Source organism: Anabrus simplex, chromosome 8 (assembly GCF_040414725.1).
Source record: "Anabrus simplex isolate iqAnaSimp1 chromosome 8, ASM4041472v1, whole genome shotgun sequence".
In the NCBI taxonomy this organism is placed as follows: Eukaryota; Metazoa; Arthropoda; class Insecta; order Orthoptera; family Tettigoniidae; genus Anabrus; species Anabrus simplex.
In genome coordinates, this window is record NC_090272.1 from 223461310 (window position 1) to 223477022 (window position 15713).

Below are 15713 nucleotides of genomic sequence, written 5' to 3' on the forward strand. Positions count from 1 at the left end.
AGCGCCTGCATGCGACAAATCAATAACTCGAGATACAAAGGATTCGCAAAAACAACGTTTTGAGGTGCTAGAAATCATCGTACGTGAAATATTTGTACCATACAACGCACGGCCAAACACAAATAAATCTCATTCTTTCGTACATCGTGACGCGGTCAGGAGCAGTGGGGGTGGGGAGATTTATACCGCCCAGGCTTCTGTGTTTGTTGGTCCATCCGTGCCAGTCCTCTCGTCGTTACTAACTTCGTTTGCTTCAGCACATTCGTCGCATATGGATTTCCAAACACGTTTGTATTTCTTCTTCTACCGCCTCTCCCACACCCTAGTAGGGTTGCGGTTTAGAATCTGCTTTACGGTCGGATGCCCTTCCTGACACCAGCCGTGTGTGGAGGGATGGATGCATTTCTCTGGTGATTGGTAGTGTGATGTGTTGTGAGTATATAGAGAGGAGAGTATTAGGACATACACTAAAAGTCCTCGGATCACAAGAATTACCCAGACACAATTTAAATGCCCGAACTCACCGGGAATCGAAACCGAGACCCTCTGAACTCAAAGCCCAAGCGCTGACTTTCTCGAAGTTTCACATTTGCCCTGGCAAACTCAGCTATCACACAGCTATCAGTCCCTCCTTCGATCAAGACGGCTGGACTTCCTCCACTGAGTTCCGGGTTGAAATCTCCAGCAGATCACGTGAAATTTGAGTTGGACAAAGAAGAGACAGAATACAGGTCTCTTCTTAGACTGAGATGGTTAAGCGCCAGTCTTTCACCATTAGATAGCAGTTTCAAATCCCTGACAGCCATATGAAATTTCAGTTGTACAAGAACGAGGCCATTAGCGTTCCAGAGCTACCAGTCTCTTACTGGACTAACATGGTTAGACGGTCGTCTTTCACCTCTGAGCCCCGAGTTCAAATCTTCGGCAGTCAGTATGAAATTTTAGATGGACAAACGTGAGTCGGGTGTATTTCCTTTGGAGGATCCCATTTTCCCCACCGGTCTTCCACCGCTGGCCTCTAGATTTAAATACCTGAGTTGGGCAACGCCGGGTATCCCAGTTAGTGATTTTAGCAAACACATTCTCCTCGCAAGCACAAGAGATTATTATATCAACGCGTGGGAGTTAACATTTAGCCGACCAGCCGTAATTACATTATGTCACTGTAATGATGAGGATTATACAACTTCCTCCTGACATTTGTCTCTTCGTCCGCGACGTATTGATAAAGGCGCGATTAATTAAAGGAAAACAGCAGTGTGAACTTTTTGTGTCATTTCCTACTTTCGTTATCTCGAACGTAGCAGCAACACACAAGGAACTTCAGTCTCTCTGTATTGAGTGGGAGAGCAGGTGATGGGGATATCTTTAGTAACACTTATGAGTGGTGTTCGATATAATTAACATCTAGATGAAGTGGAATGTCGTATGGCTTTTAGTGCAGGGATATCCCAGGACGTGTTCGGCTCGCCAGGTGCAGGTCTTTCTATTTGATTCCCGTAGGCGACCTGCGCGTCGTGATGAGGATGAAATGATGATTAAGACGACACATAAACGCAGCCCCCGTGCCAGCGAAATTAACCAATTAAGGTTAAAATTCCCGACCCTGCCGGGAATCGAACCTGAGACCCCTGTGACCAAAGTCCAGCACGCTAACCATTTGGCCATGGAACCGGACTGAATCCTAGTGGTACCCGGTTGGACATTTCTTGTTCTGTCCTTAAAATCTCTCCGATCTCCGGCACCATGGCTAAATGGTTAGCGTGCTGACCCTTGGTCAAAGGCGTCGTGGGATTTTAACCTTCGTTGATTAATTCCGACCGGGCGAGTTGGCCGTGCGCGTAGAGGCGCGCGGCTGTGAGCTTGCATCCGGGAGATAGTAGGTTCGAATCCCACTATCGGCAGCCTTGAAGATGGTTTTCCGTGGTTTCCCATTTTCACACCAGGCAAATGCTGGGACTGTACCTTAATTAAGGCCAAGGCCGCTTCCTTCCAACTCCTAGGCCTTTCCTATCCCATTGTCGCCATAAGACATATCTGCGTCGGTGCGACGTAAAGCCCCTAGCAAAAAAAAAAAATTAATTCCGATGGTTCGGGGGCTGGGGGGTTGTGCCTTGTTCAGCATTAGAATCCCATTAGGCCCCATTCTCACCGATGCGCAGATCGCCTAACAGGCGTCAGCTTGAAAATGTATTTCGAGTACAGTGCGGTAGTAAATAATAACATAGTGATCATTTTGTAATTTTGTGGTTTTGAATATTTTGGTACCTATTTTGTAACATAAAATATTGACTGCCTTTATTAAAAACGATGACCATAGATGAACACTTTCTCCCCTATTGCTGGTTACCCCTGACTTCGAGGGTGGATATTCATTCATTCATTCATTCATTTAATCATACATAGCAGACGTCTTATTGGGTCCATATTTTGTGAAAAGCATATTCGTATGTTAATAATATTGTAATCTAGATATTGTCAGGCTCGTTGGCTAAACGGTCAGCGTACTGGCCTTCGGTTCAGAAGGTCCCGGGTTCGATTCCCGGCCGGGTCGGGGATTTTAACCTTAATTGGTTAAATCCTACGGCCTGGGGCTGGGTGTGTGTGTTGTCTTCATCATCATTTCATCCTCATCACGACGCGCAGGTCGCCTACGGAAGTCAAATAGAAAGACCTGCATCTTCTTTTTTGCTAGTTGTTTTACGTCGCACCGACACAGATAGGTCTTATGGTGACGATGGGATAGGAAAGGGCTAGGAGTGAGAAGGAAGCGGCCGTGGCCTTAATTAAGGTACAGCGTAAATGCCTGGTGTGAAAATGGGAAACCACGGAAAACCATTTTCATGGCTGCCGACAGTGGGGTTCGAACCTACTATCTCCCGAATACTGGCCGCACTTAAGCGACTGCAGATATCGAGCTCGGTAGACCTGCATCTGGCGAGCCGAACTTGTCCTCGGACACTCCCAGCACTAAAAGCCATACGCTGTTTCATTTCATTTCAATGGGATTCAAACCCACAGTCTCCCGATTTCACGTCTGATGCTCGACCACTGAGCCTTGGTCATATTGTTTTTCTTCTGTTGGAAAGGACCTCTAGTGCTAGACCTGTACGTCACATCCACTGGTGAAAATTAAGGCTTATTAGAAATGAGGCTTTCGAAAGCAGACGTTCTAGGCAGGCTTACATTTCGCAATAGGATTAAAATTTCGTGTTATTTTAGGAAAAGACAAAAAAGCGTGCAGCTGTATGGAGGATGAAAGAAGAAACGAGCACAGTGAAAGGAGGAAAAAATATTGGAGAGACGAAAAATCAAGAAAGAACACAAAAGCGCACGAAGATTTTTCGTGGTCCAGAAATGGCCGAAATTGAAGAAACAACAAAAGGAAAATGCAGAATCATTTATGTATGCATTTATTATTAATCCTTCTTGAACGTGTCGTTAAAGATCAATCAATATTTTTGAGGTGTTTGCTAGACTTCAACTAAGTCATAGCGTCGAAAAATATTTGTGTATGTTACAGAATAAGTTTTACGAAGCTCTTCATTTAAAAACGCGCAAATGAAAACTCAATGCAAAACGTTATTTTCGCTCTCCTGTAAAATTGTATATTTGTGACACTGTGGTCAATCAATCAATCAATACTGATCTGCATTTAGGGCAGTCGCCCAGGTGGCAGATTCCCTATCTGTTGCTTTCCTAGCCTTATCCGAAATGATTTCAAAGAAATTGGAACTTTATTGAACATCTCCCTTGGTAAGTTATTCCAATCCCTAACTCCCCTTCCTATAAATGAATATTTGCCCCAGTTTGTCCTCTTGAATTCCAACTTTATCTTCATATTGTGATCTTTCCTACTTTTATAGACGCCATTCAAACCTATTCGTCTACTAATGTCATTCCACGCCATCTCTCCGCTGACAGCTCGGAACATACCACTTAGTCGAGCAGCTCTTCTTCTTTCTCTCAATTCTTCCCAACCCAAACATTGCAACATTTTTGTAACGCTACTCTTTTGTCGGAAATCACCCAGAACAAATCGAGCTGCTTTTCTTTGGATTTTTTCCAGTTCTTGAATCAGGTAATCCTGGTGAGGGTCCCATACACTGGAACCATACTCTAGTTGGGGTCTTACCAGAGACTTATATGCACTCTCCTTTACATCCTTACTACAACCCCTAAACACCCTCATAACCATGTGCAGAGATCGGTACCCTTTATTTACAATCCCATTTATGTGATTACCCCAGTGAAGATCTTTCCTTATATTAACACCCAGATACTTACAATGATCCCCAAAAGGAACTTTCACCCCATCAACGCAGTAATTAAAACTGAGAGGACTTTTCCTATTTGTGAAACTCACAACCTGACTTTTAGCCCAGTTTATCAACATACCATTGCCTGCTGTCCATCTCACAATATTTTCGAGGTCACGTTGCAGTTGCTGACAATCTTGTAACTTATTTATCACTCTATAGAGAATAACATCATCCGCAAAAAGCCTTACCTCCGATTCCACTCCTTTACCTCCGCGCCACAGAAAAGTTACCTAATTATAGAACAATTCACATCATGTTTATAATTTTGTGCAACGTGTATTCGAGGGTGGATAAAATTACAATTAGGAAAGTTTTCATCTTTGTTTTCTTCGACAGGGCAAAATACTAAAATATCATGACTATTGATAGGGCCTTGAAAGCAGTGGCGTATAATTAGAACAATGCAGCGACCCGGGGCCTTTAAGGGGCCCTGCAGAATCCTCGCAAAGAAAGGATATCTAACCTACTGCCACTCTGCACGGAAATGGTCCGGCCAGTTTGGTAGAATCAGTCTAAATAGTTTGTTTTACTATTTGTATGTAGAGGAATTGATATTTGGTTGCATCTAACAGTATGTAGTTTTTGCCGCACAGATGTAAACCGGTTGCCGTTTCTCGCAACATCGCGGCAGGCTCCTCATAAAAGACTTAGACCAAATTATTTAAAAATAATTACAGCAATGAAAATTGATACCAAAATATAATATTTTAGTTAGAAAATGATACTTTGTTGATGTGTAGTGCACCTAAGATCGTATTTTGCACCCATTTTTCTCAACATTTAACTTTTATCCCACATGTATTCGACAATAATATACAGTGCCAATATGAAGTAGATGTAACACTCATTCAATTCAGTTTCGAAGGAGCTCTCTTTGCTCGAATGCTTATCACTTGTGCTGAAATTTTTCAAGCTTTATTTGAACCGTTCTCGATTTATTTTGTTCGTATTTTTTGTGTTGTAATCGAATACATTATTATAACTTAGACTTTGGTATCGGTTATCGCGCATAGTTCCGTAGTCACTGTAAAATGAAACCAAGTTTAAGTACGAAGAGGTAAGTGGTGAATGGTTCAGCAGGTTATTGACACAAGTGTAATAGACTAGTATAACTTGGAAACAATATTCTCTAACCCATGGGTACATAATGGTAATATCGATCTTGATTTATTATTATTATTATTATTATTATTTTTATTATTTTTATTATTACTTCTGAGGTGAAGTTGTCTACATATATTACTATTATTATTTACGTAGTTGTGTACGAACTTTATTTCGTTTAAATGGTGGTCGTATTATTTGTGAGGTTATGTCATGAAACATCTGCTGTATGTATATTAATATGAGTCTATTTAATTTAACCGTTTAATGCTCACATTAGTTTATGTTTAGTTTGCGTACATGAGCATTGGCTAAATATCTAGACACTTCAATAAAGTTTAATATGCTTGACAGAAGCCATTGATATTGTCCCTTATTGAATTTGGTGGTGTCTGCAGACGTTCAGTGGCTTAATATTTGGCCACTTTCTGTTCTGTGTGTCATTTCCTACACTGATCTGCCATTTGGGATGGAAGTGGCTAAATATTTAGACAGGCACTGAGTTCTTGCATACCTAGCAGTATCACATGCTGTGTATATTCTCAGTTTGTTGCTATACATTGAGTGTTTCTGGAGTGATTGCTATATTATATACCGATATTCATAATTTGATGTAAGTATAACGATTTTTAACTATTGTCAATAATCCATGTGAAGCTAATAGCTAACAGTGCACTTATTTAGCCACCAGGTTCTGAAGTTCGTTTGAAAGGGTTTTATGAAAAAACAATATCAAATCAAATGGTATCCAATTAACAGTTACCCCTGCTTCAAATAATGTTCTTCTAATAAAAAATAAAATTTGATCCCTCAGGGAAAATTCAGGTGGCTAAATATTTTGCCACTGACCTATAAAGGAGGTAAGAACACGTAATTAATAGTATGTAATTTATTATTACCTGTATATATCCACTGCCATGTTGTATGTACAACGCACAGTAATAGTCCAGAACAACTTATCTCCGAAACTAGAGAGTTACAGAAACATACATTCATTGTAAATAGGTTATTAGAGACTCTCGAAATTACGAGAAAGCGTGTTGTGTCATATTCTTCTAGAAGCCTGGCCAGGCAATGCATATAAAGAGCCAGTTTTGAGGGTTGAGTAGAGTTGTTTAACAGGAGTTGTGAGGGCAAGTAGTTAATCGATTATGTGAATTTATATTGTGATTGGCAGTACGTTGACATGCTATTGTGGCAGTCGTCTTATTCTTATTCTTCGTAACAGTGTTTTGTTCAAGAGCATAGTAGTCAAGTGTTCAAGATGGCAGTTTATTAGTGCGTGTGTGTAGAATTTGCAAATAAAATAGTCTACACAATTGAGAGCATTTCGTGTGGACGTCTTTGTGGTAACAACAAAATGAAAATAATTCTAAATACGAAGAGCTAAGTGGTGAATGGTTCAGCAGGTTAGCTGTTAATCCACGGAGGCTGCCAAATAAAACATATTTAACATATTTTTAATTATCTTACAATAACGAATAATCCGTTTGTTTCTATAACTTGACAATACGTTGCATATCATCTACCTGCTGTAATTACATTTATATTAGTTACTCTTAGGTTTTATTTGAGGGAGGCCCGAACTTTCATTTTGGCAGGCGGGCCCCTATCACATCCGTTACGGCCCTGCGTGAAAGCATCAATTTAAATGACACATTTATTTCGTGTTGTGATTGCGTACATGCCACGTACTTTAATACAATAGCAGAATTTTAAATCTTCTCGAGAGGTCAAATTTCGAATACAAATATTTTATTTTTGGTTGCGGACAAATATTCAGTTCTGATAGAGGTAAATCATACGCCATGGCACCTAGTGCTTTTCATGGAATCCAAACGCATTTTATTTCGAGAAAATCATTTGAAAAAGATGAGCGCTAAATAGGGTTACGTGGAGGGCTGCAAATTAATGGCCTATGGACTGTGATCTAAATAACACAACTTCGCAATTTGCAGGCAAATTATTAGTATAACTATGGAGCTGAATAATGGAAGAACGTCAAAGCAATTATTAACAACTTCCGACACGTGTCTTTATTTACATAAGCTCCAAGGCTGCAAAAGGGATTGGACTTCAGAAAGGGAAGCAGCATTGGTGTGTGTGGACCATGAAAACTGGTGTTAACGCGTGCAGGGACTTGATGAGGGCGGTAATGATGGTTTGTGAACACCGACCAGTTACAGTGCAATTGGCTCTCGGATCCGTTCAAGCGTTGGCACACGCTACCAGACACAGGCTGCAGCAGTCTCAAAGTAGGGAAAATTATTCAAATTTCAGTAAATTGAAACCTAAATGAATAATGCAGATCCAGATATACTTCTTGAATTATAAACTGCTTGCGAAGTTAAAAAAAATAAGTAAACAAATGAATAACTATTATATATATATATATATATATATATATATATATATATATCGCTATGGATTAAAAGAAAAACTACATACGTGTACACAGCAACAGATAAGTTTCCTGATGCCGTACGTAGGAGATGCTTGAAATTGTATGGTCACATCTGTAGAATGGACAATAATAGATTTGCTAACCAACTAGTTACTATAATCAGTTCAAAGAAGATCAAAATCAACTGGTTGGAAGACATTTAGCAGGATTTAGAAGGAATAAATCGTAAACTCTTTGGAATTCTGGTTGCAAATCACACATTCGTGAAAAAAGCTAAAAGAACCAGTGGGAAACAGCGGACAGAAGAACGGAGAAAACAACGCAGCGAATTCATGAAGAGATTTTGGAAGAAGAATAAAAATTAGGAGAAGGAAAATCCGTCAGACCAAGCTAACAAGTGCAAACACGCTCATTAGTTGGGCATAACGATGAAAGAAATAAATAAAGAAAGAAAGAAAGAAAGAAAGAAAGAAAGGAATAATAATAATAATAATAATAATAATAATAATAATAATAATAATAATAATGCAAATCAAATCCGAAGACACCTTTGACAGAGATATCTTCCGAACAAAGAGAGTGGCAAACGGGCTAAACCGAGACGAACAACCGAAAAGAAGACGCGGTGTTCCTTGGACAGAGGAACGCAAGCAGGCCCACGAAAGCAAAGTTCACTGTCAAATGTAGCAAGACTTATCGTGGTCGTTGATGGCCCCAGCGAATAAATAAATAAATAAATAAATAAATAAATAAATAAATAAATAAATAAATAAATAAATAAATAAATAAATAAATAAATAAATAAATAAATAAATAAATAAATAATATCGTAAAACGTAGTCAATCACAGCCAGTAAATGAGATTATAGTATTTTTGGGATAATAGGTCGTGTCACAAGTATCGTAGGCGTTTCTATCTTGTTATCATGCTCGTCTTCAGAGCAAGAAGAATGAAGAATGAAAAAAATAATCGCAACTGTCACGTCATAGTAAGTAGATTCAGGATAGAAAGATCCTGTTACAAATGTAGTACATTCCTGGGCCTCCAGAGTCAGGGAGAAAGATGTTGAAGACTCAGCTATGAAGGGCAGGCATGATCTACTAGGTATGTAGCCGTCCTCTTTGTTAACATTTATTCGGGGGTTTCGCTATTTGTACCGCCTCGCGAATGATTTTAGTATTAATACGTTTTCCGTTACAAATGACAGATGTTACATCAACAATAATTTGATGGTCATTTTGTATGGAATGTTCTGCCGTAGCAGACTTCACTCCCTGGCAAAGACGTAAGTGCCTGTGATGTTCCCTAACCCTCGTTCCTACCTTCCCACATGTTTGGGGAAACAGAAACCGATCCACAGGAGCAAGGAATCACATTATATACTCCAGCACAGTTTAAAACAACAGGATCTTTAACGTACCGCAAGCTATTGCCAATAATGATATTAGACTTCAGGGGTCTCTAAATGGAGATTTAGGGACACAAAATCAATTTTCTTATTTTTAATCTAAAATCAAATTTGGAATCCAGGCTTAAAAATGATATATAAATGATCAAATCTAAAGTTCTGTGTGCTTCAGAAACGCTCAATTTACATCATAAAAATTTAAAGGAACAATTAGAGATTTGTTAAAGTCCATAAGGGGTCGAGAAAGGGTGAAAAAGAAATTGTCCAAAATGACCGATATACAGAAGAAATGTGGTGATGACTGTCCTCAATTTTAAAAAAAATCGTACGATAATTTCCCCAGATCGTAGGTTTGGAAAGGAAAGCAATGGAGAGGATTAGGAAAACAAATGATAGAATATGTGCAAGCAGTGTACAAGCAGTGTCTAGACACATGGGGAGGATAGAATGGTTTGGAATGAAATTGGACTAGCCTACAACAAGGACGTTTGCTTCAGCACAGTTATTCATAATGGTTATGGACGAAATTACGAAGGAGATAAAGGATAATCTTAGGGCCAAGAATGTAAAATGGAATACATTACCCCAAACCCAACTCGGAAATATATTTCAAAATGTCTAAACTTACTGATACAATGACACTGCGACGAACTCAATTTATAAGCCAAAGGATGAATAACGACAGACTTACTTATCGAATACACATTTTTTTTTCAAATCAGACGCACGAGATCAAAATGGTATAAGCAAGTAGAGGAAAACCTCACTGATTTAGGATCACGAAATCTGCAGGGTAGGAATGTAATCAGGAAACTTTTTCACACAAGGGAGTTTGAGGAAGACGAGAAGAAACCGACACGACGTACTTTGTTGGAGGAACAGAAATCACAACAATCGATGAAACTGAAGAACCATTAGGCGGGGAGGAAAGCTCAGCAAATGTTGATTTCGCGTGGTCCCAAGTGCAGAAAAAAGAAGAAAAGTAATCCTGTGTTAGTCATCTTGGCTGACGGAGGTATCCCTATGGTTTCAGTGTAAGTATTTCAAATGCAGCACTTCTGTAATGAAAATCGGTGGTTCGACAACTGGGAAAAAATACAACCATCCACACTGTCTACCTCTTGTTGTGATGGAAATAGTTAAGCCAGTTTTTACGGACACCCTGATCTGCTGAAAAACTACCGGCACGAATGGACCCAAAATCCAAACGACAGTGTAAAGAATGTCATCGGGAGTCCGATTGCCAAGGCAATGTTTGTGGGTATCTGTACCCCACACTTCGGAGTATTTCCTGCATTGTCAACATTCAATGAAGGTAATGTAACAAGATGTAAGATATTGGAAAAGCTAGGATTCGGTATCGGGTGGCGCTGTGATGGCACCATGCTACGATACGATGAGCAATGATTTCTAAATGTTGACCGAAAGTTGCAGAGTTTAACGAAGAAAGACATGAAATGATACAGCTATCGAAAGAAAACTGATAGACCAGTTTGAAGTGGGGAAAGATGACTCAAGTTATAGGCTTATTTTGACACTCTAACTTTGAAGGCTGTATCCTGTAAGGTTCTTTTTATTACTTAATACACGTTTTCTCTGATTCTACTACATGTAAGAGCTTGAAACTTCCACAGTTTGTTTATTCAAGTGGTCTACATGTACTTTATAGGCTACTTTATTCCACAACAGTAAATAGTAACAAGGAAATATGGAATGCTGTAGATGAAGTGGAAATGTTTAACCGTAACAATACTGTTTACCCATGAACTTCTTCTTTGTTGCCTTCTGAAGCATGTTTCTGTTCCTGTGAGGCATCTTGCTTCAGAGCTGGTGCATCAGTTTTGGTGATGGGAATGACCTTTTCTTGTTCTGGAGGTGGCAAGGCCTTCCTAGGCCCCTCAATAGTAAGGATACCATCCGAAGACAGTTTTGATGTCACAGCATTTGGATCAACATTCTTTGGCAAGGTATAGCGTCGCTGGAATTGACGCGAGATGTAGCCATTCTCATCTTTACGCTCTTCATGCTTTCCCTCGAGGATAACAGAGTTGCCAACTGTTTTCACAGTTATTTCTTCAGGCTTAAATTGCTGCACACCAAGGTTGACCTTAAAACTATCTTTATCATACTGGACATTTGAGACACCACTATCGGTAGCAGTCAAGTGGCGCCATGGTCTGTAGTACAATAGGCTGCGATGATGACGAGGGAGGAAATCTTGATCAAACAGGGAGCGGGGGAAATCATTCCAGTAGTCATCAAAGAGCAGCGGAACCAACCTTATCAAATCAAAACAAACTGACGACGTACAAACTTGCGTTGTACAACTGTGTGCAACGAGTGGTATACATGCACTAAGGGTCACTAATTGTTTGATTCTAAATGGTTAGTCCCCTTAATGAAAGTTATGTTCTGTAAACAGCGTATTTTTGACACTTTATAAAAAAATTAACCTGAGGCATATTTTAAATTATATACGCTCCAGTGGCTCGTCAAAGTACATACCCTAAACGCAAGAAAGTGGCATACGTCTGTCATGGATAGTTTTTGAGAAACGGTACATCAAACATTGATTATTTATCACTTTGCGGATAAGGAATTCCAGGTCCCCTTAAAGGTGTCCTTTCATAGGAACGACTGGCAATATTCTCAGATGGCACAATTTCATCATTGGTAGGCAATTCCATCTTAAAGAGTACTTTCATGATGTATTCATATCAAAATATATGACGTAGATTTCACCTTTGACAAAATTACATCCTAGTATATAATTTTGTATTACAAATGTACAAGTTTACCAAGTTTGGTTGAAGTCGCTCCAGTGGTTTAGGAGATGTAATACATAAATGTCCACATATCATCTCTGCGACCCCAAAAACTATGGATTCGACACTATTTTCGATTATTTATACACAGCATTTCTTAACGGACTATCAGGATATAGCGTAAGCTGCTGTCGCCTAGCAACAATTTGTCCATCAAGTCGATTCAATCTAGGTGCGGCTTTGCAATTTAATAAAATTACATAAAATTACTCATAATAATAAAACCACCGATCTTATTTCGTTCAAACCACTTCATAATCCCTCTCAGATGTAATAAGAACAAACTGTGAAATTTTCAGCGAAATCGGTCCAGTAGTTTTTGAGTCTATTAATTACAAATATATCAACATCCAATTTTATGTATATAATTCGCTGGGGCCATCAAGGACCACGTTAAGTCTTGTTGCATTTGACACTGAACTTGGCCTTCTTTAGAGCCTAAATTTCCCTCATTCTTTGTGAGTGGGCCTGCTTACGCTCCTCTGTCCAAGGGGCACCGTGTCTTCTCTTCGGTTGCTAGTCTCGGTTTAGCCCGTTCGTCAATATTTTCTTGCGGAAGAGATCTCTGTTAAGGGCGTCTTCAGCTGAGATATGTAGCATTTGCAGGTCTTCTTTGGTATTTCTAAACCAGGGAATTGTGGTTTTGGGGTTTGAATAAAAAAAGTGAAAGATTTCTTTAGTTAACTTTCTTCCGTCCATTCTTTTCAGATGACCGTAAAATATTGCCCGTATTTTTCTGATTGTGTCGGTAATTTTCTCTATTTTGCTGTAGACTTCCTTGTTGGATCTCTTTTGGTGCATTCTATTTCTGTACTTTGATCCCAAGATTCCTCTCACAATTTTGCGTTCTCTTTTCTCCAGTTCTTCAAGGAGTCCTTTGTTGGCATTTAGAGACAGGGTTTCGGCTGCATATAGAACTACTGGCTTCAGAACTGTTTCATAGTGAAGTATCTTGGTGTTTTGGGAAAGGCATATATTGTTGTAGATTGTGCGGGATGTTTGGTAGGCTATTTCCAGTCTGCGTACTCGCTCCTGAAATGCTTCTTTGTCCAGTCCATTTTTCATGATGATCTCACCCAAGTATTTGAATTTTTCTACTCGGGTGATGACCCCGTATTTTGTATATATATATATATATATATATATATATATATATATATATATATATATATATATTAGGAACATTTTTTTAAAAGTGTGGTAAACTTAGAAGTTGTTCTCCTACTGGTGCGGCTACAGTTTTAGAAAGGGGTTCCACGTGCCTACAAGGATGTAATGGTGAGTGTTAAGGCTAGCCAGCACATCTAACTGTTCTCAGGGGAAAGGAAGTCCGCTACTAAGGATACATCCACCGTTACAATGTAGCACCACCCACATGGCGAGGAACTATTGCCAGGTGCCTTTCTGCAAGTCATTTGTTGTACAATGAACAGTTTGAAGTACTGAATACTAAGATGTAGCAAAGGCTTTTCAGTCTGTCAAACACATAGCAAATATAATGTAAATTAAAACACTAAAAGCATATCATAAAACACACACTAACATACAAAGAATGACATGTTTCGTTCTACAAGAACATCCTCAGATTCTATCAAATCACTTAAAATAAGCTTATATATGTACAGTATTGTTTACGTAGCGTAAACTTGTCAAAGATAGAGAGAAAAGTGATAACATGAAACAGTAATGACAAAAATAAATTATATACAATTATAATATAGTGAAAAACTTACGTATTTATCTAGACTGCCGATGTTAAGTCTGTTGTCACCAAACACTATTTCAGGACTGTTAGTGTGTGTTTTATGATATGCTTTTAGTGTTTTAATTTACATTATATTTGCTATGTGTTTGACAGACTGAAAAGCCTTTGCTACATTTAACTAAGTCAACACTGGAAAACATGGCTTCATTTTTAACAAATGAATACTAAGAGGTAAATACCTGCTATTCTTCCATCAGGGTTCTAGTTCTTGTGCTCTCTCGTCAGTACAACAGTTCTTTTTACTTTATATAATGCTCCCTTGCTAACTTCACTGCAATACAGATTGTCTAGATACCGCAGGGAAAGGAAATGTAGTAACCGTGACTTTAATTCGGATACACCCATGGCCTTTCTGATATTATTTCCAAAGTCAAAGGGTCGGCAGAACACCCTGGTTTCTCTCTGCCGCCATGCGCTAGTGCTAGTAAAAATGCTCCCGGAAATCGAGCCGGTGATAGTTGGATTGAGAGTTTGCAAGACCGCTATGTTTCAGCTTTTGCCGGGTGTGACAATGGGCAACCGTGGGAAACAATCTTGAGGGCTGCCGATTGCGATGTTCGAACTCACGACCTGCCGAATGCAAGCTTACAGGTTCACAATGACAGCTCGTATGGTACAACAATATATATTCATTTTATTTATTTATTTATGTATTTATTTATTTATTTATTTATTTATTTATTTATTTATTTATTTATTTATTTATTTATTTATTTATTTATTTATTTATTTATTTATTTATTGAATCTGTTTACCTCCAGGATTGGTTTCTCCCTCGGACTCAGTGAGGGATCCCACCTCTACCGCCTCATGGGCAGTGTCCTGGAGCGTGAGACATTTGGTCGGGACACAACTAAGGAGGAGGACCAGTGCCTGCTATGCTGAACAGGGGCCTTGTGGGGGATGGGAAGATCGGAAGGGATAGACAAGGAAGACGGAAGGAAGCGGCCGTGGCCTTAAGTTAGGTGCCATCCCGCCATTTGTCTGGAGAAGAAGTGGGAAACCACGGAAAACCAGTTCGAGGATGGATGAGGTGGGAATCGAACCCCCTCTACTGAGCTGACCTCACGAAGCTGAGTGGACCCAGTTCCAATCCTCGCACAACTTTTCAAATTTTGCGGTAGAGCCAGGTGTCGAACCCAGACCTCCTGGGGTAGCAGGCAATTGTTCTAAGCACTACACCATAGAGGTGGACAATTTATTTTCATAACGACGTAGATTATTTGTTATTCATATCTCCCTCACTTTCTGTCGGTAATGCTTTGTTCATGACTAAGCATAGTGACATGATACATATTATGTCAATTTGTTCTGGACCCGAAATGCTGCTTCCATTGTTCTCGATTTTCTGCCTCTCATATTATCTTCCTTCACCTGATCAACCCATCTGATAGGTGCTCTTCATCTGTGCCTTTTACCATTGAATGTTCCTTTTACTATAGTTTGCCGTAAGTTGTCCCCGATGTGACCGAAGAATTGCAATATATTCCGGTTGCACGGTAAATTAAGAGGTCTTTTCATGCCTAGCTCACTCCTGATTGACACATTCGTTCTTCTCTGTGTCCATGGTATTCTTAGCATTCTTTGCCAGTACCACCTTCAAAGGCGTCGATACGTTGATGTTCTCTAGCTTTGATAGTCTTGCTTTCATAACCGGAGAAGAAGATGGAAAACACAAGGGTCTGCACCAACCGGAGTTTGGTATTTCCAGATATTGCCGTGTCACGCCAGATGATTTTCAACTTTCTCATTGCACAAAGTCCAAGAGGTATTCTTTTAATTTCTTGTTGACAGCAATAAGTATCACTCAGAACTGAGCCTAGATAAATATATTCACGTACAACTTTATTTATTTGTATTAATTTAGCGTATAGTACAGCCCAT

The 15713-nt window shown here is 39.4% G+C and overlaps 1 protein-coding gene across 1 annotated transcript; it reads right to left on the reverse strand.

The window, feature by feature from the left end:
- Positions 1-10995: 10995 nt before the first annotated feature.
- Positions 10996-15480, reverse strand: LOC136879382 (protein lethal(2)essential for life-like). Its single transcript, XM_067153197.2, has 2 exons — positions 15362-15480; positions 10996-11566 (listed from the first exon to the last, which is right to left on the reverse strand). Exons 1-2 carry the CDS (start codon positions 15478-15480, stop codon positions 10996-10998), a joined length of 690 nt encoding a protein of 229 aa, XP_067009298.2.
- Positions 15481-15713: the final 233 nt, after the last annotated feature.